At 35.6% G+C, this 25,201-nt stretch overlaps 1 protein-coding gene and 1 non-coding gene across 8 annotated transcripts in view; both read right to left on the reverse strand.

Annotated features, from left to right (window-relative positions):
• CCDC91 (coiled-coil domain containing 91) overlaps positions 1 to 25,201 on the reverse strand; it is a 284,867-nt gene that overhangs the window by 57,595 nt on the left and 202,071 nt on the right. For all 7 annotated transcript variants that reach the window (XM_021690821.1, XM_044914904.1, XM_044914906.1 and 4 more), the window contains one exon: positions 21,941 to 22,054. In XM_021690821.1, the coding sequence (XP_021546496.1) occupies positions 21,941 to 22,054 (114 nt within the window). The remainder of the gene's footprint in view (positions 1 to 21,940; positions 22,055 to 25,201) is intronic.
• On the reverse strand, positions 5,951 to 6,058 carry LOC123324952. The gene has a single exon (XR_006540129.1). It is a non-coding gene; the product is annotated as a U6 spliceosomal RNA (small nuclear RNA).

Here is a 25,201-nt window from a genome sequence, read left to right on the forward strand (position 1 = left end):
ACCCTGACCAGTGTATTTTTTCATTCTAACACCATTATTAACACCGATGCCTCTGAATTTCCAAAGCTGACTTACTGCCCTTGCGCACGTCCATGTCCGGTATACAGCCTCCCATCGATTCTGCAAGCCTCCGATAACCCTTCAACAAAATCCCTTTTCCTAAAGTTAGCCCGATCCAGTTCTTTTGCTTGTAACCCAAACCCTGTATACACAGAAAGTAGCTACATCTTACATCTGCATAAATTATCCAATCTAATTAATATTTAATTAAAGTAAGTGCAAATAAGATTTAGTGACTTCTCTCTGCTTTCAGAAGTCTGTTTTATCATTAATTTGCCTTTTGGTTTTAGCCCTAATACATATCCACACACAGTGAAGTCTACATAGGAACTAAAGACTGTTTACCCAAAAGAAAATTCTGTGGAGCAAAGGTGCTGTTTAAGCAGTCATCTCTGTTTGCTCTCTGTTGGAGCACTTCTTGGTAGGGCTTCAAGAAATACAAGGCAAGTGAAAAGAAACTGAATGTCTGATTGATGTCTGATCGCCTGAGTCCACAATTCTATAGGCTTACCTGAGATCTTAAATAAGAATCTTTTCAGATACAGAGGCTTTCATTATTTTTGGCTTTCCTTCTGTGTCTTGGATGTGGTTGCTCTTTGGGTATAGCTATGGGTCAGACTCTGTGTGGTAAATCTGAATGTGCAGTTCCTGGCATTGGGGTGAGAGGAGAGGAGTGGAGCAGAGTGAAAGTGCGTGTTTCTTAAATGAGGAAAGAAATGAATAATCACTTTGGTTTTTGCTTTACAGATGCTTTGATCCGCTTCATTTTTCACTGTGGGAAGACAGAATGGCAATCTCTGAGTTACTTTAGTGTTCGCTTCCCAGAGTAACCCTTTCAAGGCCACGGAATATCATGCCTCTGTCAGCCGGGTTGTGATATGAATAAGCCATTAAGATGGCATTTCAGTGCAGGGGACAAAAATATGTTCTTTCCCATCACTTCGTATACAAAATTCAGGGCTCCGTTACTTTCCCCACATTTCAGAATAAATGATTCTCAAGGCAAACAGTAACAATTCTTTGAGCAGGAAAATTTGGAAAAACTAAACGCATGTTTAAGAAAGTCAAGGACTCCCTGGTTCTTGAATAATTAAGCCGAACTCCAGATTTTTGTTAAAAAACAGAGGGAGAAAAGAAGTCCATTAGTGGATACTAAAATGGGTAACAGTTCCTACTTTCAGTACTACTGAAGCAGCTTCTACCAATTACAATGCGTAGTTTCGGTTGTTGCATAGCACCATTAGCAATCTGTCATCTGTAGCAAGTTTCCAAAACTAAAATGGCAGATTAATTTATAGCTCTAGAGAAGCTGCTCTGCTAAACTTCACTTAAGGCCATTACCTGCCAGACAGGGCATTTTTTTCTTGATCTACGTATGTTGAATGAAATATATGTGTAAGAATCTTTTAAAGTGACACATAAGCATTTTCATGCATAGTTCAATAATTAGTTCAAAACTTTCCTAAAAAAAAAAAAAAAACACTAATAGAAGGCACGGAAATATTTAGTGATAATATATTCGTTTTCCTAGGAAATACTTTACCAGCTGGTGGTAAAGAAGCAACTGATTCAGGGTGGTCTTTGATTATTCTCTCTTCTTAGTTGTATGCCCTCTTTTCTCAACCTATTAGTTAGTAATTCTATGTTGTGTAAAGTCTAAGGATGCTGGTTGCAAGGGATTTACTTGTATTATGGATTACACTGTATTGAACACATATGGAACTCATTCATTAAAGATTTCTGAAGTGACAGTTTCAACATCATGTCTTAATGGTAATATTCTTATTCTTAATAAACACTGATGTGCCATCAATTACTTCAGTAGGTACTTTTTAAACCAGAATCTAATTTAACAATTTATAGCCTAGTTCAAAACAAACTATGAGATTTAGAATGTGCTCATTTCAACCATGAATGCAGAGTGAATGTTCTTTAGTGTGAAGCTCTAACTTATCCATTCATTCACTTCGCCCCGGGAGTGGAAGAATGAGGTATCTCCATGATTCTCACGATTACCTACATAAAACTCTACTAGCTCTTTCTCACCAGAGACAAGATGAATGCTAACTACTTTTATTAAATTACAGGATTCATGCAGATGTAAGATACAGCTAGCTACTTTATATCTGTAGGGTTTTTTGGTTACAAGCAATAAAACTGGATCAGGCTAACTTTAGGAAGAGATTTTGTTGAGAGGGTATCAGAAGCTTGCACAACTGATGGGAGGCTGCACACCAGATATGGAAATGCACAAGCACAATTTTTCTCCTTTTATAAAACTGACATTTTTCCATTCAAACACAATTTAGCTAACACACCCACTGCCTTACATATTTTACTACTGTTGAGAATTTTCTTTTTCCTTAGTTTAAATCAGAGTTTACTGTATTATAGCTAAGAAAACTATAAGGCAGTATCATACTTTTAAAAATACGATTCCACTGAAATAATGTCAATCCTTTATAGAGATTGGTCCTCCATCATCATGCTGCTGAGAAACTACATCTAGTTCACGTGACTAATTCTTCTGAATATATCATTTCTGTGGTGTAAACTTGTTGGAAGACAGGCAAAGTTATAATGGCTTATCTGGGATAATAATTTAAGGTCCTTAAATAATGGACCTACACTTGACTTATGGACTACTGAATACTTAAAAGTATGGACTTGTGGAATTCTGCCTTCATTTAAGAAAAATGGATAAAAGAATGCCATGTCTCTCAGATAATTCATAGGTAATGACAAAGAAAATAATTAAAAATAATTCCCAAAAATAAGTAAGGCAATTTATATACTTAAAAGCAGTTGAATCAATATAAACCACTCCAGGGGCCTTAGTCGTTACGTTGTACTCAGATAAGTAACATCCATTTCTGATTCTGAATTGTGTGCTCATATTGTTGATGCCACTTGATGCTTGTGACTTGATGCTTGGTTTTTTCCTTCACGTCTTTACTTATGCAAACCCCCACCCTTCTTATCAGTCAGAAGTGTGTTCAGCTGTAACAGAAATCTGACAAACGGTGGCTTAAAGAAGAATTTATTATTTAATGCACCATGGCCTCTGGGAGTAAACAGTCCGGGATCCAGACTATTTTCCTACGTGGTTATCTTTCGCATATATATATTTTTTCCCTTTGGTCATAAGATGGCTGTTGTGCCTTCTGGCATCAGTTTATGTTGTAGACAGGAAAGACGAGAAAGGAAAAGCAAAACATACTTGCCAAAGGAGTCTGGCCACTTTTCCCAGAGAAAGAGACTTCTTAAAAGCCTCACTCAGTAGACTGTCTTTGACACCTCAGTGGCTAGAACTGGGTTATGTGGCCACTAAAGGCTGACGAGAGTTTGAGGAGTCCCTGTTCATAACTGTATACTGCTACCTTTAAAAACCCTGGGATTCTATTAGTAGGGCAGAAGGACAGACTTAATATTATATAGGCAATTAGCACTGTTTGCCACAATTCTTCAATGCTAGATGAAGAACTACGGTCTTTACATAGTCTGCCCTATTTCTACATGTTCCCTTCTCTAAATGCTCTGAGCGATGACAGGCTGAGTCATGTATTATGACAATCATATGCTACCTTGTACAATGCACTAATTTCTAAATATATATTTAGACTCATCATCCCATAAGTCCTTGAAAATAAGAGTCAAATTTTATAATATTTCTGTATCATGTAAATATGATATTTGATTTATTCATGAGTTTACTCATGAATTCATCTCAATCCTGGTTCTCTAGAAAAGCAAATAATAGCTGATCATTGTTGCTGTAAAGGTGATTTCATTCTTGACTACTCCCTAAGCAATCTGGCTATTCTCTCAATTGCTTTAAGTCTTACTGGCTCTCCACTATATTCCCTAAGCTTATAGCTTTCCTAACAACATTACGACAATAAAACAAAACAAATGAGACAAGCACAGTCCTGTATTATAGCAAAGGTCTTAAAGAATGAGGTATATTTTAAACTAACTGTAAATTTAGCACTGAAATAACTGTGAAACAAATCAATTATGAAAACTATTTTGCATCTCTTTCCATCTTGATTTTCCCTCTCAAACATGTTTTCCAGTTAGGAGAAATGAAACAGTGCAACTTTCTCGACAAATAACAAAGTGCTCCCCTCACTACAATGTCTCTTTTAAAAATATCTTTATGGGGTGCCTGGGTGGCTCAGTCGTTAAGCGTCTGCCTTCGGCTCAGGTCATGATCCCAGGGTCCTGGGATCGAGCCCCGCATCGGGCTCCCTGCTCCAAGGGAAGCCTGCTTCTCCCTCTCCCACTCCCCCTGCTTGTGTTCCCTCTCTCATTGTCTCTCTCTGTCAAATAAATAAATAAAATCCTTAAAAATAAAAAAAATATCTTTACGGTTATCTTTTCTTAGACATAAATGTGGAGAAAACCACTGGTCTAAAATGGAAGCTCTACAGCCCAAAGAAATGGTTATTTATTAATTTATGAAGGCGTATTTTTCTATTAATATGTTATACATGTCATAAAATATGTACTATTTAAAGCTAATGTGATTGAATAAGAAAATCCTGGTTTAGTACTCTGAGATACACTGGTTTGGCTCTAGACGTAGTTTAACACTCGGTTTTGATGGCTGTCAGAGCCAAAAAAGATACCTCAAAATCATGTAGATGAAATCCGAAACACAGCATAGTTAGCTCTACTTACTAAATCAGGAGGCTTGTTTTTCAATTTCTCCCATAGGTTAAGTTCCGTGAAATTTTGAAAACACTGAATTGAGTATTATGTGACACTAAAACTCTGTGAAAAAGTTGCAATCTTTTACAGTTAGGTTTGGTGTTTTTGGGAGATGCGAGAAGAAACAGGAGGCCGGATCATGGAGAGCCCTAGAGGCCACTGCAATGACTCAGGCTTTCCTCTGTGTGACATGGGACCATTTCAAGGTTTTATGCAGAGAAGCAATAAAATCTGACTGAAGTGTGAAAAATGACTTTGCAGTGCAAGAGTAGAGGTAAAGATACTCGTTAGGGGGCTTGTGAAGAAGGCCAGGCAAAAGCTGACAGTGGCTTAGTCACTGGTGATAGCAGTCAAGGTGGTCAGAATCTGGATATTTTTTAAAGATCGATTTCCCTATACATTGGACAGAGGGAGAGAGAAGTAATTGTTAAAAGTTTTAGCTTCGGGGTGCCTGGGTGGCTCAGTTGGTTAAGCAACTGCCTTCGGCTCAGGTCATGATCCTGGAGTCCCAGGATCGAGTCCCACATGGGGCTCCCTGCTCAGCAGGGAGTCTGCTTCTCCCTCTGACCCTCCCCCCTCTCATGCTCTCTCTCTCTCTCTCTCAAATAAATAAATAAAATCTTAAAAAAAAGAAAAGTTTTAGCTTCGATATCATTCTGCTGGGCAGGGTTCTCTGATCCATGAGGACTTGATTAGGTCCCATCCCGTGTGCCTCTGTAGCACCCTGTCCCACTTCTCTCTCAGCACTCTCACGTGTGGCAATTTCTGGCTTTTCCCTTCTCCTTCTTAGGCTCTAATCCTTGGCAGTGTAGGGATCATGTCTATCTTATTTATAGTATATACTTAGTATGTAAATGTTGAATAAGCACTTGTTAATGAGTGAATAGAATAAGTAAAATCTTTACAAAAGAACTCAGTAATACTGTTGGCAATGAAGATACTGTGAAATTCTTTCTTGGTGTTAAGACTGTACAATATCTTCTTATTTTTCTAGAGTGGTACATCACCAATTCTATAAAATAGTTCATCATCACTTATATTTTATTAAGAATTATTGTAGTTAAATAGTAGTATCTTCCTTAGCAAATGGTAGTAGCTCTTAAAAGACTTTATCAAAGCATCTAATATTTTTCACAGCCTAATGCATGAAAAAGTCTTAAGAACCTAAAGTATATATGAGAATTGCTATGACTTATTTTATTTTATGTGTCATCTTTGCGCAGAGGCCATGCTAATCTTCTCTGTGTCAGTCCAATTTTAGTATATGTGCTGCCGAAGCAAGCACTGACTGATTTTATTTTAAATGTGAGATTGGCAGATTGTATACTATTAGACACTAATAGGTTGAGTGTAAAAATAAAACAATTACAGCTTCAGGGATGGGAGCTGGGAACATTCCTGTCTTGATTGTTGATAATGCAGTTCAAATCTCTATAGAACAGATCTACTGACAGTCCTTTGTTAAGTTTTTGCTTAGTTTTGTACAGTATATACATATTCTGAGAAAAGTTCGTGAAACAGAGCTTTAAAAGCCTAAAGCAAAAGAGTAGCACAGCTTTTCATGATTCAAAACCTGGTAATGAAGCCATTAATTAATTTAGCTCTTCACATACTCTTTGTGCTTGCTATGTATGAGCCTAAAAAAAAAAACTAATACCTTATCACTAAAATAATTTTTGTTAGAAACTTTGATGCAAAGAAGATAAGTATCTAAAAGGAGCAGAAAGAACCCTCATGAGACACTGGGTGTCATATATTCTGTGTAAAAAAATCCTTCTGCATTATCTGCTTAGAAGTGAATTACAAGTGTACTTAGCCAATGCTGTCTATCTCTTAAGTTTCCCAGGGTGGTTTTACCATGAGTTTACTGCCTCGAAGGACTGCTTTTCAGCTGTCTAGGTACAGACTTCAGATTTGCCAAAATACTAAGCACAGGTCTTTCTCTCAAAAGAAGACTTGTAGTCTTCCCTATACTGTAAACAGTATACTGTTCCCTATACTGTAACTTCCCTATACTGTAAACAAACCACAATCAGAAAGCTGCCTAATAAGGAGAGGGTCTGAGCACATGGTGTTAGATTACATAAATGTTTACTGGCATTTCTTCATTCAGGAAACAAAATTTTCTTGAACATCTGCTATGTGCCAGCTTTATTCTGAGTTATTGAGAATACAGTGGTGAACGAAACAGATGAGGTCCTTTCTCTCTTGGAGCTTATACTTTAGTGAGGGAGACAGGCAATCAACATGGATGTTTGTTTTTTTATTGATGCGTCGCTTAGATGCATCTTAGATGCCACTTAGAGCACTGCCTCATACACATTAGGTGTCTGATGATATTTAAAGAATAAATAATGCAATATAAGCTATTAAAATAGTTTCAGATAATGATATGGGGTAGGAAGAAAATATAATGGGGTCATGATATGATAGAGTCGGATTAGCAGGAGAGAGGGTAGCCTACCTAGATTGGTTGGTGTGTAATAGGTTAAATTACTATTTGGCAACTATTAACCCATTCTTTTTCCCCACGTCCATGGAGGATTAGTTTTCTACTCCACTGATGTTGAATTTGACCATGCAACATGCTTGGCCTCATGGTGGGTGCAATGTACTTCTCTGCCTTTTGAACTTGGGCTTGGCTGTATGACTTGGTTTGGCCCACAAGATGTCAGAGGTGACACAGTCAGAAGCTCCCAGTGGTCCTGTATTTGGGTTTTTCCTCTTGCACTTGTGCCACTGATGCAAGAAGAACATGCCCTGGATAGCCCATCATAGATACCCTCTGAGTTTTGGAAACTTTGTTCAAGTGGTTTAATTTCTTCCACTAAATTCAAGAACTTAGATGCTTGAATGTCTGTGCTATTTCATTAATCTGTTCACTACTAATGTCAGGTTCTTAAATATAAAAGAAATACGAGTGAACAAGTTGCATTTTGGTGGGAGAGTTGAAAGGAGGGGAATTTTACTAACTATGAAAGTACACAATAAAAAAAGGTAGATGTAAAACTTTTTTTTTTAAACAGGATTTTTTAGTAATTTAACCACTAAAATCAACTAAGAGCAGAAGGAGAGCATGTTTGTTTAGTCCAGTGGCTAAGCTCCACCCCAGACAAGATATTTTCATTTTCAACACATGATACATAAGAAAAGGAAAATGTGAACCACAGGAATGGAATAAATATTGAGGACAAAAGCAAAGTGTTGAATATATTATAGTCACACTAGATCTTAAATGAATAAGCACTCTAAACTATAAAGGAAAAACTAAGCAACAAAGTTATTTTATATGCCAAATGTCCCCACAGATGAATAAAAAGCAGACATTAAAATTCTTGTAAAATGGCAAAGAAATTATGATTAATATGTTCCTGGTACAAGGTAATGATCACATTATACATGTAAAAAAAATGAAAATATGAAAAATCTTCGTGACAAGAATAGTGGAATCATTTAATGAATCAATCCCAATGTACACTGAATGTTGGATATAGGATTTATCCTAAAATACTGTACTTCAACTCAAATGTTCAGAAAATTATCTACATTGGAAAACATTATCTGGAAAAGACTCAGATGGATTGGAGGGATCTAACTTTGAAACTTACTAGCATAATAACGTTCTGACTGGCAGCCAGCTTTTGAGCAGCCATAATCTTCTATAGCCCAGAATCTCAAAGAAAGATAGAAGTAAAAAGGACCAGTGAAAATAGACACAACAAAACCTATGTACTTATTACATAGTTAAGGATTAAAGACTCTCCTTTTTCAGACACACATAGAATATATGCAACTTAATTTGATAAAAAGTACTTCGCTGTCTAGTTTCTTATTATTTCTTCAATTTTACATTTAGAGTTGAAAAAAATAGCAGAGGTCATGGATAACAGGTTCGATAGCAAGAAAATGGAGAGGATGTAGAAGAAAGAGATGCACTGATAAGAGTGTGATGTATATACCAAGAACAAAGATGTTTCCAAGGACACAAGAGACAACTGAAATTTAATCTAGGTGAATTCAGTAAAAAGACAAGTTAATCAAGTTCTTTCTACTTTAGGAATCTTTGTGGCCATCACTCTATGAAAACAAGTACTAAAACTTGTTACGTAAGTGTGTCCCCAAATTACCAAAGGTAAAATTGTTGATTAACTCAAGAACAATCACTTAATCACTAAAACCTAAAAAAAAAAAAATCTATTTATATATACCTTCTAAAGCTATCTATTTTTAGCATAAGTACATGGAACGAAAACCTTATCTATCCAAAATACTGCATAGCCTCTGAACAGTGTCACATCATTTGGGCCTAACCGTAGAAACCTCAGATTATTTGAGAAAGTATGAAATTGTGGTGGCCAAGTGGCAAACTTTCTACAAGACGTCTGATGAACCTGGCAACTGCTGAAGTCCTGTTTTAGTAAGAATGAAACCCATGTAGTTTGACTTCAAAGGATCAGATTTAGAATTAGCCATGAGACTAAAAGCTGGAAAAATATTTCTACTGTAACCATAGCAACTTGGAAAAAATTTCCAAAATATGTAGTGGCCACTTGTAATGTTCCCTGATTTTTGATACCCTTCCTGTGTTTGATGAATTTCTAGCCTTATGAGGTATGACTCCCCTAGGTAAAACCCAGAAAACATAGTTATCTATCCTGCTTTATTCCCAGGGCTCTGCTAATCAGAGTCAACTGTGATGGACTTTGATTTAGCAGAATGAGAGGAAGGAAGCGCTGTATAGCATCCATTTTGCTCATAAGGATGAGACACATTCAACTGTTGGCTACTGCAATGTTGCATTAAGCAACGGGCTCTTAGAGGGCTTGATGGGAATGTTGCAGCAAAAGGGGACTTTTCTTTAAGCAAGTTTTGTGGTAGAGTTTTGGTATTGTTTCTAGAAGCTTGACCTTGACCCTGGTTCTCTAGCTCTCAACAATCTGGTCAACTACTCAATTTCCTTTTAATAAATTTTTTACTGCTTAACTGCCCAGAGACAGCTTCTGCTGCTTAAGAGGAAAACCCTGGTTGATACTAAATGGCTATTAAGAAGTGGCTGAAGGCAATTTAGCCTCAGGAAAATCAGGAAGATCTATGGCTAGTTCTGGCTCTCTAAGGGCTGATGGCTCTAAAATTCCAGCTGTTTCTGAAAGAAAGAAAGAAAAAAAGTCAAGTCTGGCAGCCTGCAGTTAGCAAAGTAACAAATTATTAACTATAGTCACTTGAAATGAAGTGACCAATGAAGGCAAGACTTTGGAAGATCCAGTGGCTACTAACATGGAACAACAATATAAAGAGTAATGAAGAAGACAAGATTCTTGACTGGCTTTTAATTCCACAGCACAGCTTTTAAAAAGATAACGAAATGTTTACAATTCCAAATTCTCGGTTCAAGGCAAAAATCACAGCCAAGAGCTATTCCCTAATGTTCCCGGGGAGGGAAAAGGCAGCATCAGTGAACAACACTGTCTACCTTTTACAAACCAGGAGTGCTCCTGGGTATCGCTGCTTTCAGTGTAGATAGTGGGATGCTGAAGTGGCCGACCTCAGGCAGAAACACTTAGATGCAAGAGGCAGGAGGAGGACGTTACTGTTCTTACTAGGAGAGTTAAGTTTAATCAGAATGCTCTGGCCTGCACTGACCATTGGCTTTGACTACTGGATCAAATGATCCATGTACCAGATAGGCATCCAAAAAAATTCCAACTTAATAAAATTATAAGATATCTAGGTTTAATAAAGAGAGGCCTGACTTGAACCACTAAAACAAAAATTTATAACATCTTTTCCAATTTCTAGTCCTAAGACACTTTGCAGACCCAGAGCTCTTTGAGTGAAGGAGAGAGTGCAAGTTCCTGAAGACATGTATCATAATGACATCACAGGTGTAAACTGTAAACTCTCAGCTTGGCCTCTTCCATCAAGGTAACTGCACTGGAGAAAGGGATATACCAGGTCTTTTGGGTACTGTTGTAGAATAGCTCTGAACTAACTCTAAAAGACGGGGGACCCAGAATACCACTGTGGGCTAGTGCTCACAAAGGACGATTGTGGGAATCAAATGATGAGTGGATGGAATTCTAACCTGAATCTGCCTCACATTCAGTCCAGGAGGACATTAAACACAGAGAGTATATAGTTGGCATTGGAGAAGGAGAGTAGATTACCAGAGGCTTAATCAGATAGTGGTTGCATATGCAGTTGCTCTTGCAGATTTGCATTCGTTGCTAGCGCTCGGCACCAGGTATACTCAGACTATTCATCTGCACATGACTTTTTCCTTCTTCCCCAATAGAGAGAATACCTGTAAGAGCTGTTTTCATAGAGCAATAAATCATTTCCTCTTAGGGTTATACAAATTACTTGGCTCTGAACCACAGTATATTTCACAAAGACCATTACTGTCTCACCAAAACATAGGACAACTACAATGGTGGTGACATTACATCTCCAGGACCTGGAAAGCAGGAAGTAATAAGTATTCAAGATCCTTTGTACAGATATGTACAACATAGCTCTAAGTCCAATATGAGTGTAGTAAGGTGGGAGATACATCATTATGAGAATATAAGAGCTACATCACAGTGAAGTTTCTGAGGGCCCCACGATCTTGAGCATATCAGGTTAACCTCTACAAAGTTAGATAACTAACTATACCTACCTTATGCCTCCTGCCACTAAGAAAGAGGCACAGTGGTATGTGGGTCTTTTTGAAAATAATATATATCCCACTGGGAATCTTGCTTTGACCTATTTAGGAAGTGACCTGAGAGCCTCCAGCTGTTAAGTGAGCGCAAAAGGACAAAGGAGGCTTCCTAGTTGCCCCGGGCTCCAGAGCATCTACCTGGCCTTCATGACCAACAGAGCCAGTGGATTTAGAGACGTTAGTACTCTATCACAGTGATAGATGGAACCCATGGCAAGTTCAGATCAAGGAGTCCTAGCGGAGATCTCTAAGGTTCCGGAGCAAAGTCATCAGGCAGGAAACTTGTCCCTTTGAGAGGGAGCATTTACTTCATTACCAAGTGCTACTGGAGTCTGTGTATCAGGCTGCGGAAACAGTAAATGTGACCTGATCTGCCCTAAATGAACTTGGTTTAGCTGATTCACTGAACTATTAAATCGGGCAGGCTCAGTAGTAAACCATATTAAGTGGCTGTGACATACATGGGATGAGACTTGAGAAAGAAACAGCAGAAGTTATGTGATCAGATCATTCACACTCTCAGCTGCACTTGCCGTGTGGTAGTTTGCTACAAGAGATTTTAGGCCATTCCCATTATGAACACATCTTGTTTTTATAAGGGATAGCTGAAGTATTTTGTTATTATTTTACTTGATATTATTGTTAATATGGTTAAGTATGGAAGAACAGTGTATTTTAAAGGTTAGGTTTAAGTACTGACAAAGGGTATAAATTGATGTTGAATAGCCAAGCAATGTAGGATAGTATACGTCTGCCGTATTTTCTTGTTTTGGCATTTTGTGAAAACCCTTAACATATCAGGAGATATTCTGTATTTATAAGTTTGATCACTGCGAGGTAGAATGCCCAAAGAATATTTTCTTAGCTTCTTTTCGTACCCAGTATATAGGCATGTGATCAAAGGTCTACCAATCAGGCTTGCCCCCATGAGATTTCAAGAAAAAATGAACAATCTGATGAATGAAACTCCATTTGGGACCTTCTTAACTGGTGAGGATAGAGGCAGAGACTTTGGCTTTTGGGGGCCAACATCTAGAGGTTGTGGGATGCAGTGGTGTAAGTGGGAAAGGGAAAGCAATGAGTTGGGAGGGGGAGCATTTGGTGGGCAAGCAGCAGCAATGGGATTTCCTCATTAGGTCAGTTCTATGTCATGGTTTTGGGCTTTGCTTTTGGAAGCTGAGCTTCAAAGCCTGTTTCTCCCATCCCAATAACCTCTTAATAAATAAACTCCTCTTCTGTTAATTGGTCAGAATCAACCTCTTGTTGCATAAAATTAGGAATTCAATCCGAATTTTAAAAATATATAGTTTTCAAATAGACCAACAACCTGCCAAATATTTATAGGATCTTATTAGGTTAAACTTAAATTCTCTGCTAAAGGGATGCAATGATAAAAATTAGTTCTTAGAGGGTAAATTCATGACAATGTTGCAGTTTTATGTATAAAACTAAGGATTATGGAATCTCAGCTGAACCAATCAATGATGAGGGGAATGAACGAAAAACTACTAGAAAAAGAACAAAGGATAATAAATATCTTTAAAAAGAGAAATAATAAGGGCGCCTGGGTGGCTCAGTTGGTTAAGCGACTGCCTTCAGCTCAGGTCATGATCCCAGGGTCCTGGGATCGAGTCCCGCATAGGGCTCCCTGCTCTGCGGGGAGCCTGCTTCTCCCTCTCCCACTCCCCTGCTTGTGTTCCCTCTCTCGCTGTGTCTCTCTCTGTCAAATAAATAAATAAAATCTAAAAAAAAAAGAGAAATAATAAGAGATATACACTGGTACATCAATCCCACAGAAAGAAAAGTAAAATTTTATCTTGCCTATCCATTTAGTATTCCTATTTTAAAAAAATAAGAAAAATTGTCTGACAATTTAGTCAAAGACTAAGTCAGACATATGATTCACCCATAATCTAATGGATTTCATTCAAAAATAATGTGATTATAATAAATGATGTATCTGTTTCCTCTCTGTTACAGACTTGAGTTCACATGTATTAAATAATTGGCCTTCCTTTAAAGAGTGAGCACAAAGCTTCCAAAGCAAGACAGGAGCACAGAGAGGTCATGTCAGTGCATATGAATCAGCAATGAACAGAATGTCAAGGAGGTTTTCTCTGTTTTCATATGAGAAGAAAAATACCGCATCTCTTAGAAAATGATTTTTTCATGCTGTTTCCAAGGCACTATTAGTTACAAACCAAATTGTTATTTTTGCTATTTTTTCAAAGGAAAGAACTGATGGCTGAGGAGATGCATATGATGGAAAACAACTATATAATAAATCAAGTAGTTTAAATGTAACAACTACCAATTGTCATTTAGTAATAATACCATCTCCTTTGTACTGAAAGAGATTTTGATAAAGAAAGGAAATAAGAAAACAGTCATTTTAGAAGTTTCAGTTAAAAAGTAGCACATAAAAAATAACTCATCTCTTAACAATTTATACATTTCAAAAATAAGTCAAAGAATGGGAAGCAACAGATATTCATAAATATGTAGGATAATACAAAGAACATTAACCTAGTATGGAGTAAGCCCACACAATCCTATAGACATAATTTCTATAGTTCAATTGTTTGAAGTACACAGAGAAAGTGATTATATTTGTAAATGTTTCATAAGAAGCTCTTGTAGATATTAGTGCAAGGCCTGAGTTGTTTGTTATTGTTCAATCCTTGTATCTTTCTTGTAAAAGACAGTAATTTCTTCTCTCTACCTAGCAAGATTGAATTAAGAATTGAGAGCCACTAAGAAGTGTCAGAGAAGTAAATACTAGGATTATACTGCTTTAGCTCCATGCTGAAATAGAATAAAATGAAGTTAAAAAAAATATTATCCACGCCAACATAACTTCAAAATTCAACAAAATTGGCTTTCAAACAGATTATGTTGGGATCATGCTCAGTTTTCTTAATTTGCTATATAAAAAACTTGTTTGCAATAATGACTTGTATATTTGGATCTATTTTAAAGGACTGAAATAACTCTGACATGTAACTTTTGTTTCATTTTTAAAGGATTGAAATAACTATGACATGTTACTTTTGTTTCATTTTTTTTAATTCTTAGAGGAAGTATAATTTTAAGGGAGTTTGGCGTTAGCCTATATGTGAGTAGAAATGTGTACTAATTCCAAGAATATACCCATAAGGACTTTAATGAGAACTAAAAAGAATAGGCTACGGGTTTTAAATACAGTGTTAACTGGACAAAGATAGAAATAATACTACCTAGAACAGTAAAGTTAGACTGGTTTTTAAAAAAAGCAAGACAAAGTTATTGTTACCTTATCGCTGCTATTATATAAACTGGTGGTGGTTTTAACTTCATAGCCCAATTCATGCTGCGCATTTTAGAGAAACCTCATTTTAAGACTTTGTCAATCTTTTACCACCACCTAATATTTCCTAATAAAATTAGGAAAACATCAGGCCTGTTTTTTATATAAATCAAAACCTTAAAACCCTGTGGGAATGAAATAATATTTAAAATAATCTAAACCAATAGCCTTTGCTAGGGAACTCAAAAGTTCACAATAGGTGAAATATCTACTTAAAAATAATTTATAAATTGTATGCAACACATAATTGCAAGCAATTTCCCAAGTGAGGTGTGTGACTGCACACTCTCCATGCTTTTCTGTTTTTCTTCCTAATTTGTCTGGATGGAGCTGATTTCTCTAATTTATCTAGATGGAGCCTGTACAAGTAGAAAGGTTTATTAAAAGCCTGCTAATGGGGCGCCTGGGTGGCTCAGTTGGTTAAGCGACTGCCTTCGGCTCAGGTCATGATCCTGGAGTCCCAGGATCGAGTCCCGCATTGGGCTCCCTGCTCAGCAGGGAGTCTGCTTCTCCCTCTGACCCTCCCCCCTCTCATGTGCTTGCTCTCTCTCATTCTCTCTCTCTCAAATAAATAAATTAATTAATTAAAAAAAAAAAAGCCTGCTAATGGAGAAACTGACAATCCTAGAAAGTCGTCTGAAAAATAACGTGTAAAGCAAATTATCTAACCAGACTTAAGGAGTTACTGGAGAATCTCCCTACATGGTTTACAGTCAGACAGAATCAAGTTAAAATCTTGACTTTCTCTTCTACTGATCTTGGCAGTTATCAAATATCACTGACTCTCAATTTTCCTTGTCTGTAAAGTGCAGATATTATTTTAGGGTTGTTTTGAGGATTATGTGAAACAGTGTAAATAAAGCAGCTATCATGGCATCCTGGACAAACTCAGTGCTCAATAAATGGTTGTTGTTTTGTATTGTTTTCTGATATAGAACATTTCACTTCAACAACCTAGATTCCACTTAAGTTGACCATTTCTAGGTATTCCTTTAACACTAACATCATAGTAAGATCATGTTTTCTGGGTTTCTATATTATTGAATTTCCATAGTAACTTTTTCTTCAGTTGAACAACCTCAGATCTTTCAAACTCTTCTCCTAGGTTATATCCTCAATAGCTCACTCTAAGAACTCTGATTTCCATGAAAATACCAATAGCACTGGCTATTTCCAAATCTATATGTCTTTCTATGTATTTGTTATTGTACCATTTGAAATGGATGAAATTTTATAAATTTGGAAGGTAAATTTTTTATGGGTTAACTTGAAATACAGGTAGTATGGAGTAGGCTAAATTCCCTTTGGCATCAAAAAATGAGGTATGAATGAAAGGACAACAAGTACATGTGAGGGTATATTCATTTTAATATGCCTTGGTCAGATAAAAGCATTTTCTTATATGAGACCCAAATCAAAAGTTCTAAGGGCAGATGCTTTTTGCATAGGCAATATACAGCCTGCCCCAGAATGAGTATGATAAGTTAATTAGGCTAGTCAATTAGAATGTAAATGAGGCAGAAGGCTGGGAAATGCCAGAAAGTGTCATTTTCCATGTTAATGCATAAATAATATATAAAAGAACTAAGATATTAGATAACTGTCTTGAAATCATGTTTAATTCAAGTAACTGTAGAACTGATCACAGAGTTCATTTTGGCCAAATATTACCTTTTAATAATCAGTTTGAGATGCAAATACTCAAGAATATGTAGCAAAACTGGATTAAAAGAGTCCTTTTAAAATTAAGAAATTCTGACAATGCCTTGAACACAAAAACTTTGAAATGAAGATAATTGCTCCTTAGTCTTCTCTAAAGATCTAAATTAAAAGGATCCTCTAAAGTGAAGATTATTTTCCTGGAGGTGATTTAGAAAACACAGGCCATAATTCTGGTTCTTCAGAGGAAAAAAAAATAATCTTTTATTACATTTGGACAAGATTTTATTTTTTAGGAATCACTGCTTGGCTGTGAGTAGTTGTTGCTTGCTGAATGTTATTCACACTTCCTCCCTCATAGCAAGCTCATGTGTAACAGTCTTAACTTGTGGGATGGGCTGGAACACTCCATTCTAATCCAAGGGCCATAGGTCATTATAAACCACAAATTCTTCCTCCCTAGGGAAGTATCAAGGGATGTGGTCTTTCCTATCTCATTTTTCTGTAATCTCCTTTAGTCTAAAATACGGTTTATGCCACTAATCACCGGATTTAATATATTATAATAATACCTTACCTGGCAATTAATATCAAGAGAAAAATCTTCCCCAGATTGGCACCTATGGGATTTCAACTGTCTAGTTACAATGAGGCATAACAAAAGAATAAATATTTTAAACGCCTGACAGGAAGGAATTTTCCCTATAAGATGATTTTGATGGTCTAGAACAGGAGTTGATAAGCCTTTCTCTATAAAGGGTCAGATGGTAAATATTTTACATTAGACGGTCCTGATAGAATCTCAAACTGCCCTGCTATTGCAGCATGAAACCAGCTAAAAAATGATACATAAATGAATGGGTATGGCTGCGTGTTTCAATAAAACTTTACTTACAAAAACAAGTAGCAAACCAGATTTGACCCACAGGTTACAGTTTGCAACCTCTTATGTAGAATTTATAATGATTCAAGAGAGTTTGGACCAAAATTTAAATTTTAATGAAATACAGTTATGGCCTTTCCAATGCAAATCACTATACTTGAAGACACCTAGCTGACTCTCAAATTAAATATATCTTAAAATCTTTTCAGGTTTTCCTATTTACTTTTTCTTTGGATTGTACAAATTACAGTGAAGATTTCTAAATTTATTTAAAAAATTAGACAATTTCAGGGGCACCTGGGTGCTCAGTTGGTTAAGCATCCGACTTGATTTCAGCTCAGGTCGTGATCTCAGGGTGGTGAGATGAAGCCACACACGGGGCTCCATGCGCAGCAGGGAGCATGCTTGAGATTCTCTCACTCCCTCTGCCCCGCCCTGTGCACATGCACGTGCTCGCTCTCTCAAATAAATAAATAAATGAATCTTTAAAAAAAAACAGACAATTTTTATCAACTATTGGAAAATTTGTAAGAGTTGAGGCTACAAAACAGCAGCTTTTCAATTCTATGCTAATTGTGAATTCAATATAATAATTATTTTTTCTGGGCTTAACAAGATAGAGTTTACAGAGGATTAAAAAAAAAACCCTTTTCCTTAGAATACTTAAAAGAAAGTCATTTATCACTGGAACAGATCCATTATTAATTTGAATTATTTTTCTGGCTGGTCGTTTAAAAAGCTCTCCTTGTTTGGTATTTTGATTCTATACTAATTCTTGGTTACTACTATGACTTGGACTAACAATATAAGTACTAAATTAGTAAATAATTTAGTATGCAATTTCAGTGTAAATTATAATTCACTTAATTAGTACATGTATAGGTAGCCCCTCTGGTTCTATCGAAGATGTTTAGACTAGATGAATAGTATTTATAAAATTTGATATCTCTATTGATTTAAGGAAAACTGGTAAATGGCATTTAAAAGTAAAACATTTTCTCAGTATAATTCTAATTTTTGTATAATTTTAATTCTAATTCTTTGTATAATTGTAATACTTAAAAGGATTGGATAACTGATTAAAAACTTGTTGACTGCAGACACATGGGAAAAGCAACATTACCACTATGGTGATACGTGATTCTACTGCATCTTACACTGTAGGACAAGCTATAAGTTATTTGAAAAGTTAAGCATTTGGGTTTTTCATTCTGTGTTTCCCTATCTTTTAAAAGTAAAAGACTAAAGGAAAAGATGTAGGGAAAAGAGTCTTCATTTCAGCCTTTTAGTGAATTTGGTAAGGGTAAGATGATGTCAAAGGAAAAACTGTTTAAGACAAAAGACATTGAAGACAGGAACTAACACAACATTAGACTTCTTCCTTCAAAGATTTCTGAAAACTTCAAAAGGGGAAGATTACTTCACAGACTGGAATGTAAGCCCAGTTGGAACTAAGGTCTATAGGGCTTTTGAGGTGTCTAATGCTAAAAATCTCAAGTTGACTCTCTAGTTAAAAAAGGCTGGAGAGGAGAAAGGAAAATTTTTGTTCTGGAAAAGTGTTCTTCTCTGATGCAAATAGAAATCCATCTTACAAAGGAAGAAGTAGAGATGAGTTGCCCTAATTTAGTCTTTTGGAAAGAGACAAGAACATTATGAATTTGCTAAAAAACTTTTGTTTCTTCTAACTATGACTTTATAAGCTATGAGATATCTTATTTTTTGTGAAAAATTTCCAAGCCCAAAGATATTCACACAAATTAACTTGAAATACTGAAACCCAGTTTTGGAAAGAAGAAGAGTATAGAGAATCTAAATTTTTAAAAAGTTATATAAAAAAGAGGTCCAGTAATTAGTTGGTGCTCCATTTCAGATATTTTATCCATTTTCCTTTTTTATAGCTTTTCTGTTTGAAGAGATGGAAACATTCAAATATTAAAAGTATTCCACAATGGGCTATAAAAATAACTCCCAAATCCCCAAGTGGAAGTAATAAACTTCCTACTAGTACACTGATTAAATCAGTTCTAATCTTCTGTGAATCTAGTAACAAGAGTGGAATAAACTTTTAGAATCACACTGTAAACTTCAGAAGAAAGAGAATGCCAAATATTAATCTGAAAAGCACATTTTTCATTAGCAAAAAAAAAAATAATGCTAGTAGGAGTTTCTGTTTTTTTTTCCTAATAATGCAGTGAAAATGATAAAAACCATAGCACATATTATTGAGTCCTTACTTCAGCTGTTCTATTTTATTATATGTTTATTATTAGTGACAATTCTGTAAGGTAGGTATTACATTTATTTCCCTTACCATATACAGGAACAAGCATAAAGAAGTGGAAATTTGGTGCAAATAGAATCAAATGTCCTGATTTTGTTGTTGTTATTTAATGAATGTTTCTACATGTGAGAACTGGTTTACCTAATACAAATGAATACTAATTCTTTAATAGGATTTGTAAGAATACACAGATTCAATTGGCAGAGTGCATTGTCAATCCTCTTCAAGGATTAATTTGCTCACATAGGGACCGGATAACTCCTAGAAGAGCATTTCTTGCTCTCATCTTAAACATTTTTTTTTTTAAAAGATTTTATTTATTTATTTGAGAGAGAGAGAATGAGAGACAGAGAGCACGAGAGGGAGGAGGGTCAGAGGGAGAAGCAGACTCCCCGCCGAGCAGGGAGCCCGATGCGGGACTCGATCCCGGGACTCCAGGATCATGACCTGAGCCGAAGGCAGTCGCTTAACCAACTGAGCCACCCAGGCGCCCTCATCTTAAACATTTCTTATGGCAGCCACATGACTCCTTTTGATGGGAAAGTAACAGAATTTTGAATTTTTCTAAGAAAAATCTTCCATTTTGATTAAAAAAATACTAAGCTAAAATAATGTCATGAGATCGCTTCTCAGCCTTTTGGCTAAGATCAAGTGTAAAATAATGTCATGAGTGTGTTTGCTTTTTTCTATAATCTCTTGTTCAGATTTAGAGCTCAAGTGAAGACTGGTCACATATTATTAAGAAAACCTGAAAGAATAGGATACACCCACAAGACATCCTGAATTTACTTGAAGTTTATGTTCTTTCACTACAGCAATTGCTGTGCATATGTGGAAAGCATCTATAGTTCCTTTGTTGCATGACTACTTTTAAATCAGACTACTGAAAATAAGCATTTTGGGGATACACATGGGAAATAGCAGTTTTCTGAGAATATATCACTTCCTAAAAAGTCAACTGACTATTTTTGGCTCAGAGTTTTCTCTTCAGAAGGTTAGGCACCTATCAGGAATTTATTTGGGTGAAACTGCTTTTAAAAACACCTGGATGCACAAAATTTAATCCCACACAAAATGTTTGCATGCACAAAATTTTAATCCTACACAAAATGCTTCTATGAATGGATAATTCACCTGGAAAGTTTAACTAGCAATTTCTACTCTGCTGACAAATTCTCCTTTGTTGAAACCTAATGGTAGCTATTGAGGGAGGAGAATTTTCTTTTTCTCATACCAAATTTGACTTCAAATTAAGAGTGTGGAATTAAGGTGGTGTCATATGCTTTTACTGTACTCCTAGCCTTCTACTTAACTGCCAACTGAAGGGTAATCCTACATTTTGTATTTACTTTGCCATTTGACCACCAATTAAGTTTAGATATCATGTGTTAAATTTCCTCATACACACACTGTTTTATGCTTTATTTATATTTTTATTATATATTACATAACACATATGGTTAAATGCTACATGTTTATATTACATATATATATCTAATATTATATATTATATAATCCCCAAGTATATTACTTCTATAATATATAACATGTTATACGAAACATAAAAAAAGATAAACCATTGTGTATAAGAAAATTTATTATATAACTTCTTATGTACTATATTAGAATATGTTTATTAGAGAGATTACATTAAACATCTTATGTGTTTCTTATCTTTCTTACTTAAGACTAAAGATCTGTTGCAAAGACTACAAATTAAGTCTGACCCATTATTTTCAGCCACTGCTCAAACTCACACCTTAATAAGACCACACTGCACTGAAGTGACATTTATTTTGTAAAGCTTCAGTATGTATTCTGAATTTTTTGAAGCATATTCTGAATTATGTTTCTGAAATGGAACTATGACAGAAGAACCTTAACTTGCTAACTGTATTGAAGTCTACTAGAACCACAGTGGTGTTAACAGTCAGAAGGCCTAAAGGGGTATGCAAATTTCAACAGCTAGTGTAAGAAATTAACAAATTTATGGCAAAAAACCTAAAAATCTAAAACTGTCTACTTTCTTCATGAGGTAATTAAGTTGGAAATGCTATAGGTCATTTCTAGGAGTCTAGCAAGAAGTTATTCAGTGTTGCTTTTTGTTGACAGATGGAATTTATGTTTAAAGATAGAACTATCAGAATATATAGTTATAGCAGAAAAAGAATCTTGGAGATTCTTAAATTAGATGACAAAGGACATTTTAAATATTTTAAAATGTCATATTATTGTAGGAAAGCCAATGTTTCAGTTTATGGAAGCACAAAGTAAAACCCTTCAGGGGATACTTACTCTTTTCTGTTCTTTTACATACTCTATCAATTCATCTCTTGTTCTCTTCACTGCCTCTTCCACAGCCTTTTCACTTCGCTTTCGCTCTTCTATTATTGCTGCCTTAACAGTTTCCTGTTTGTGGGAGGAAGAAAAAAAGTCAGGGAGGTATGCACTATGACATGTTTGTGTCCATTTCATATAAACTAAAACTCCTCTGCAATGGGTCGAGCTCATTCCACTCAAAGTGTATCTTTAAACAGGAATAAGAATTTACAAAATCTTTTAGGATGTTAGAGATTCCACAGAATTCATTTTTCTAAACCGAGTGAAAGGGAAAAGAAATGGAATAAGTCATTTATTGCAGGGAGCGCCTGACAGACTCCAATGGCTTCCTTACCAACCTTTCATTTGATGTTTACATGATTGATTGCCTTCCTGTACTTTGCACTATCCACATAAGACTTCCAACTTGTGTTTATTCTTCCAAGAACACCCTAATGCTCTAGCTGTTTTATTCACGTTTAATTTTCCCATCATACAGTAATCAAGTGTGGTCTGGGTCAAGATTTACAACTAGTTTGGTCCTTCTGCCAGGTTAAGATGTTGAGAGCTGGACACCATGAATAAGAGGTAAAAATTCCACCCTGTGTGCTAATATTTGAAATGAGGAATCTGGGGAGAAAAGTGGTACTTCCTATTTTACTGAAATTATAATCAAGTACCTTGGAGATTTCAGAATTTCAGATAAGGAGAAAAAAGGCTAAAATTCTGAAAAACAAGTATAATACTTTTCAGAAAGTACATTTTCTGCTAAAATAGCATATCACGGATTGGATGAATGCCACAAAATAAACTTCTTTAACTTGTACTTACCTATATAGGTAGCATCCTTCTTTTACAGGTGATCAGTTAGAAAATGCCTTGAAATTTTGTGGGAGTATTTGCTTCACTTTGTTAGTCTTAAGGACTCTTCACTTTGTAGTGTATGCTTGTTTTTGTTTGTTTTTTCCCAATTAATTTTAGATATGTGTATATAACCCAGGAAATATGAAATAATATTAAGAATTTCCTGTTGTGAATATATTTACTGTAGAAAATTTGAAAATACAGAAAATTATGAGCACAAAATAATACACACATGTCTCCACACTTGGGTATAAAGAAGGTGGGGCTCAAACTGTACATACTATTTTCTAACTGGCATTTTACACTTAAAATATATTTTGAGGGGCGCCTGGGTGGCTCAGTTGGTTGAGCGACTGCCTTCGGCTCAGGTCATGATCCTGGAGTCCCGGGATCGAGTCCCACATCGGGCTCCCTGCTCGGTGGGGAGTCTGCTTCTCCCTCTGACCCTCTTCCCTCTCATGCTCTCTCTCATTCTCTCTCTCAAATAAATAAATAAAATCTTTAAAAAAAAAAAAATATATATATTTTGAGTACTTTAACCCATTATACATTCCTTCATAATATGATTTACATTCCATTGCAGGGATATGCAAGAATTTATTTGATCAATCCTTATTCATGTGTATTATGGTTGTTTTTAATAAAATAAAGCAGTGATGAACATCCATATATGTATTTTTGTGGTGCATGTTAGATATTTCTGTAAGATGAATTCAAGAAGTAGAATCATTTTGGTCAGAGAATCTAATTTTTGAGTTCCCTTATAGTTTCTGATCTTTCGTACAAATTTTTTTTTTTCAATAAGCAGTCCATGGAAATGGCTGTTTTCTTACATCCTTGATTACATTTTAGTTTTCCTTCTTTGAGGGAGAATGACATCAAATTTTATTCTGTATTTCAAAAAGATTATTATGTGATATTCAGCATGTCTCTAGAAATATTAGCAGCATACATATCATCTTTTATCATCTGCCTGATCACATCTCCTCTTTCCACTTCAATACTGGTATGCTCATAATATTTTGGATTCCTTTTGTAAAATAGAAAATGAAGTCACAAATCTACAAATCCCTAGAATGGCGGTAACTTTGAAAATGGTTACCATTTTATCTTCAATCACTGAATACATTAAGATCTAGTTCCACTGATAAAATAATAGAGTACTAAGTTGTTTCCTTAATTATTTGGAAAGACTAAAGTTGAAAACCTATGATAAATGTTCAAAGACAAAAATGAGAATAAAATTATTTAAAATAAAATCATATACTATTACAATTCTTACTGGTATCACACTAATTTGAAATTTGAAAATTTTCATATTTTGGAAAGGCAAAAAATATTGCTAAGCCCCCTGAAACACAACACATTGATAGTTCTATAGTAGACAGTATGAACATTCACACTATGTGGGTAAATTAAAAGTACAAAAAGCTCCACGTCAGTTCAGGCAGGTTTTGCCAACAGTTGAGTTATAAAATCCTTAGCTTTCAGGGCTTTTGGAATTTTAGAACTGCAGATAAGAACTGTAGACCTGGATTATTTGAATGTAAAAGACAAATCCATGTCACATTAAATATCAACCAGAATTTCTAAGTAGCAAGGGTTGTATCAGTGAATGCGACCAGGCAAAAACATCAATTTAAATAAAAGGGATAGGTGCAGAAAAAACATGAAGAATTAGTTAATTTGTTCTTCCATTGGCTTTTGGGGGGCTGAGAGTTTATTATCTGCCCAATCCACATTTTTGAGGATCTCTTTGCTTTTTGAGCTGATAAGGAAACATTTTCAAAAAAAAGTTTCTTAATTCAACTCTCCTCTCCAGTTGGGAATTAGGTGACAGTCGAGGTTGTGAAATCCATCCTTAAAAAATACTTGCCAAGAAATAAATTCCTTTGAATATAATACAAAAAGTAAAGTTTAAGCCATCCATTTTCTAATTAGACCAAATGCTGACTTAGTTGGAAATAATTAGTGGATTTTAGGTGCATGTATACGAAGTGCCTGTGAATTTCTGCCTAGATGTTTTGTTGAATTCCCTATGAGACATGAGAATTCGTCTAAAATACACCTCACAAGGAAGGAAGATGTGCCATCAATGAGTATATGCAAATAGGCAATTAAAACGAGTATTTTCCAGAATATTTTAGGAAAGGTTACACCACTGGAACATGGTATATTCTCTAAGGCAGGTTCCTCAGCCTCAGTACTATTGACAATTCTTTGCTGGGAGTTGTGGGGGGGACGTCCTGGGGTAAGCAGCATTTCTGGCATCTACTCACTAGATTGCCGCCAGCTGAGAACCACTGCTGTACGGTAAATAGTTTGTGGAGGGAAATACATCCACTTGCATATATGTTATGATTTGTCAAAATA

This window comes from Neomonachus schauinslandi, chromosome 5, assembly GCF_002201575.2.
Source record: "Neomonachus schauinslandi chromosome 5, ASM220157v2, whole genome shotgun sequence".
NCBI lineage: Eukaryota > Metazoa > Chordata > Mammalia > Carnivora > Phocidae > Neomonachus > Neomonachus schauinslandi.